General features: G+C 45.3%; 1 protein-coding gene across 1 annotated transcript in view; it reads left to right on the plus strand.

Moving 5' to 3' along the window:
• LOC144707556 (protein PAT1 homolog 1-like) overlaps nucleotides 1-2,983 on the plus strand; it is a 4,228-nt gene extending 1,245 nt beyond the window's left edge. Inside the window, exons 2-5 of the mRNA XM_078580734.1 lie at nucleotides 1-25; nucleotides 171-227; nucleotides 830-899; nucleotides 991-2,983. The exon at nucleotides 1-25 is cut by the window's left edge and continues 130 nt beyond it. Of these exons, the coding sequence (XP_078436860.1) occupies nucleotides 1-25; nucleotides 171-227; nucleotides 830-899; nucleotides 991-2,774 (1,936 nt within the window). The 3' untranslated portion in view covers nucleotides 2,775-2,983. The remainder of the gene's footprint in view (nucleotides 26-170; nucleotides 228-829; nucleotides 900-990) is intronic.
• The last annotated feature ends 1,672 nt before the right edge of the window (nucleotides 2,984-4,655 follow it).

A 4,655-nucleotide genomic window follows, 5' to 3' on the forward strand; every position in this document is an offset into this window, starting at 1 on the left:
CTCCTCCCTCGGAATCATGGGAGAGGTGATTGAACTGATAAATTAAAAGTTTGATTTTCTGATAATTTTCCATCTGCAACTTTATTATTCCCATTCATCAAATATGTAAATTAACTTCAAGGATGTTGCCTGGATCATCTATGATTATACTTGCCCTTTTTCTTCTTCAGGGCAATGGCCTGGGATGTCATTCGGGGATAGATGATCTTGCCAGTGTTTTTTCCAAGGTCGGGCTCTTTTCACTCATGGGCATTTTTTCGTTTGGTTTTTTTTTGGTCCGAGGCAGTTAAATAACTATGCTTCGCATGAATTGAAAGCACGAACCACCACTTGCATAAGAATAAGAACACTATTGACCAGAAAAAAAAAAACACTATTGACCCGAAAATAATTTTTTATTGTGGTGACAAGTTGGCATTATCATTAGGGAAGAAGAATTTAGCAAAGTGGCTCCACTTGAATCTGCTTTCTTTTTTTAGATCTGATCGATCAATGTAAGTAGTTTTTTTATCCGAAGCAGATAAATTGGGCTGCTTGTGAACTGAAATCGTGTAACATCATTTTACATGAGAACCGTGGGACATCATCTTTGTTGGAAAATTGATATTTCTCATGTCTTTGTATCATGGCCTACATTATTGTTTTTTTTTTTTTCATTTCGATCCATATCTTCTACTTTTGCATCTTTTTTTATCCATCCATCAATAAAATAGAGCTTTGCCTATACCTATCCCATGTGTTGAAATAAAATTTGTCATCTAATTTTTGAAATCTTTGTGATTTGGTTCAGAAATTTTCAAGTTTCTCATTGTTTTTTTTTTTGGTCCAGTTGAATACGAATGTCGGTGGGCCAAGGAATGCGGGCGTTATCGGTGACCGAAGATCATTATCTAGGGAGAGTCAGTGCACTCTCTCACTCATGAGATCTCTATATTTTATTTTTGTGATTGTATTGTTTCTTTGACCAAATACTTATGATTATACTCTCAGGTTCGTCGACTGCTGACTGGTCACAGGACGCTGACTTTTCTGACTGGGCCATCCAAAGGGGCTTTGACCCAGAAAACATACTTGGCGAGAAGCGATGGTGGTCACAACCGCAGTCCCCATCCTCCCCCGTGGCACAGTCAAAGCCACTTTACAGGACGACCACATACCCCCAACAACAGCCCCTCCTGGGGGGGCCTTCGTCACCGCCCCCGCCACCGGCACCTCCACTGCTCCTCCGCCATTCAAGCGTCCCGCTCAACCTCCCTCCACCTCATGCGCAGTCAACCTTCTTGTCTGTCGGCTCCCAGCTCCGCCACATTGCAGCACCTTACAACTCTCTCTATAGCCGGTACCCGCCTAGTCTCGTCCACCATCAGCATCAACAGGCAGTGGCCGAGATCCTCCGCAATCAGTTTCTACTTGGAGCAGTTCAGCCTCTGGCTGCAACGCCATATTCCCCCACGGTGGCTGCTCCGCCAAGAGGCAGCAATCAACGGGCGCAGCGACCAAAGCTGCGGTCAAAGTACATGACAGTGGAGGAGATAGAGGGAATTCTACGGAATCTGCACTCGGCAGGTCACGGAAGCGGTGATCTGTACGTGGACGACTATTACCACCAGGCCTGCATCGCCAAACGGGCCGCTGCAGGGGCGAAGGCGAGCTTCCGGCCGGCGGCAATCACTGACGGACCCTCCCATCGCGGCCGGAATGGCCACCATGACTCCGCTGTGCGGTCGTTTGTACAAGCCGACTCTGCCGGTCGATTCTCCTTCACCCCACTTCGCCGACCGCCGGCATTGCTTCAAACCTCTGCCACCGAGTCGCCGGACAGCAGGCCGCTCGAACTCGAGCCCCTCGTTGCAGCCAGGGTTACTATCGAGGATGGCTTCTATCTCTTACTGGAGGTGGAAGATATCGACAGGGTTTTATGGGATAGCGGCAGCAGCGGTAGCAGCAGCGCTCAGCTCCGGCGGCGCCGCCAAGTGCTCGTGGAAGGTCTGGCTGCGTCTCTCCAGCTTGTGGACCCGTTGGGCCGGGCAACTGGACTCGGGCCCAATGATGACGTCATCTTCCTCCGTCTCACGGCGCTTCCCAAGGGGCGTAAGCTCGTCTCCAAGTACCTAAAGCTGGTCAACGGTACGGACATGGCGCGGAAGGTCTGCATGGCGGTCTTCCGGCACCTGCGGTTCCTCTACGGACCGGCTGCAGTGGCAACGACCGCTGCCGTGGCGACGGCATCGCTAACACAAGCCGTGACGGTTTGTGTGAACGTCATGGACTTGAGTGGGTTGGGTGCGTGCCTGGTGGCGGTGGTGTGCTCTTTGGAGCAACCGCCGTTGCGGCCTATCGGGGGCGGTGGCGGCGGGGACGGAGCGTCCGTGGTGGTGAAGGCTGTGTTGGACCGGGCCACACAGCTGCTGAGCGGCCCGAGTGGCGCAGCGGGATTCAGTCTGGAGGTGAGGTCACTGTGGCAGGCGTCCTTCAACGCATTTTTCGGGCTGCTGAGCAAGTACTGCCTGCGCAAGTATGACGCCATCCTGCAATCGGTGGTGCGACGGGGCGATGGCGATGGTAAGGTGGCGGCAGAGGTGGCGAGGGCGGTCGGAAGAGAGATGCCTGTGGAGCTCCTGCGAGCGAGCCTGCCACACACTGATGAGCAGCAGCAGATTCTATTGAGGGAATTTGCGAGGAGGTCGACGACCGCCGTGGCACCGGGGTTTAACGGTGGTAGTGGCAGTGGTGGTGGAATGGAGCCATTTGGCCCTGAGTTTGTACCGGGTTGAGAAGGATAGGGTGATAAGTCTCTGGGGAGCTTGATTTTGGGTGCTCCCCTTAGCTTATTGAGAAGTATGCAGAAATGTTGTACAGGCTGACCTGTCCCACTTCTAACACACCCTTTTCTGTCTCTCTCTAGAGTTGGCTTATATCCTTGTGGGCTTGCTGGTTCATACCAGCTTAGTGAATCTTAAATTCTTGGTTTTCTTGGACTGTATTATTGGGCCTTTTAATGGGATGAAGAAATGGGATACTGCAAGTTTGGTCCAGAGGCTGCTTCTCCTAAGAAGTAGGATGCATCTCAGGTGACGTTTGAACTCTGCTGACTCTCATTTGTCTATATCTCATTTGTCTATCTCTCATTTCTTTCTCTATCTCTCATTTATCTCTCTCTCCTCCCTTTATCTCTTTATACCTCTCTCTCTATGCCTCCCTCAGTAAATTTCTTCTTTCTTTCCATCTTCCTCCCTCTGGCTCTCACTGTGTCATCTTCAAAGTTTATTTTCAGTGGGCCAATTTTCATCTCAGTATTTGTATCATGTGGAAAGCTTCTGGAAAGGAAAGATGGAGAGAGACACAAAGGAGAGATAGAGAAAGAGTGTATGTGAGAGTCAGCTGAGTTCAAATGTCATCTGGGATTATACAATTACATAATTTTCATCTGCTCTAATTAAAATCTGAGTTACTTCCAATAAGGTTTCCTTTATATGGTTTAAGGGAAACATGTTTTAATGAATCCATGATCTTGTAATTTTTACAGTTTTCAGTGAATCTTTCTTTTTTGGAAAACATGAACCCAATCATTTATTCATTTTTTGTGGGCCAACAAGATTATGGCTGGTAATTGGGAGCATGAACGACTGATCAACAGAAATAACTTGTTATGATAAGATCGGGTGAAGATCATTGGCTTATGGGTTTCTTGAGAGTTTTCAAGAGTGGAAATGATAGTTCACCCAGCCATTACGGCGAATGATTGGAAAACAATGAGCAGTCTACACAGGAGAAGACCTGGAAATCAAGTTCCTTTTTTTTTCTCCGTGGAGAGATATTTATGTTTATTTTTGGGTACCTGAGCAACCATTCATAACATTATTACGAGCTTGTCCATGCCATGATACTTTTTGACATTCCTAAATGTGGGTAGAATGTTGGATATAATGTTAGGTCTCTTTTCTAGGGTGATGGTAAGAATAAAAACGAGGTCACCTTTAGAAAAAGAATAAAACGATGAAAGTTTCTATCTAAAATTAATCGCATGCAAATTTTTTCCAAATTTTTTTAAAAAATCTTGTAAGGAGTCCTTGATTTCCAAATCTCTTTCCTTCTCCAGAATGTTTCACAGCATGATCATGATGGGAAAATTTGAGCACAGATCTTAACCTTTGTTTCATGCACGAAATATTTGTTTTACAAACTTCTTATTTTTTATTCATTAATGTGACTCGTTTGGTAAGCAACTTACTAAAAACAGGTTGAGTTTTATGCCCATTCATGGAACATGACAAAGCGTTACAATGTGGCTGCCGTTGAAGATAAAACTTTGGCAGCTATATGATACTAATTAAAGTAAAGACCATATCATCTTTCTTGCTTCATTTCTACCAGAATTTATCAATTTATTTCAAATATTCTTGATATGTTAAATGAATTCAAGCCTAAGCTTAAAATAAATATTATATATCAAGACAATTCGATTCACTCATAAAACCATGTTCACCATCATAACAATATAAAATTGCTCATGAAGAGATGGTATGTTTCCATATTAATGGAAAAATCCATTTCTTGCCCTAACTCTTCTTTTTTGATTTATAATATTATTCTTAACATTACCTATTATCATCATCATTATACGATTCCATATCAATGTCGGATGTGGTCATTAT

Source organism: Wolffia australiana, chromosome 9 (genome assembly GCF_029677425.1).
Source record: "Wolffia australiana isolate 7733 chromosome 9, ASM2967742v1".
In the NCBI taxonomy this organism is placed as follows: domain Eukaryota; kingdom Viridiplantae; phylum Streptophyta; class Magnoliopsida; order Alismatales; family Araceae; genus Wolffia; species Wolffia australiana.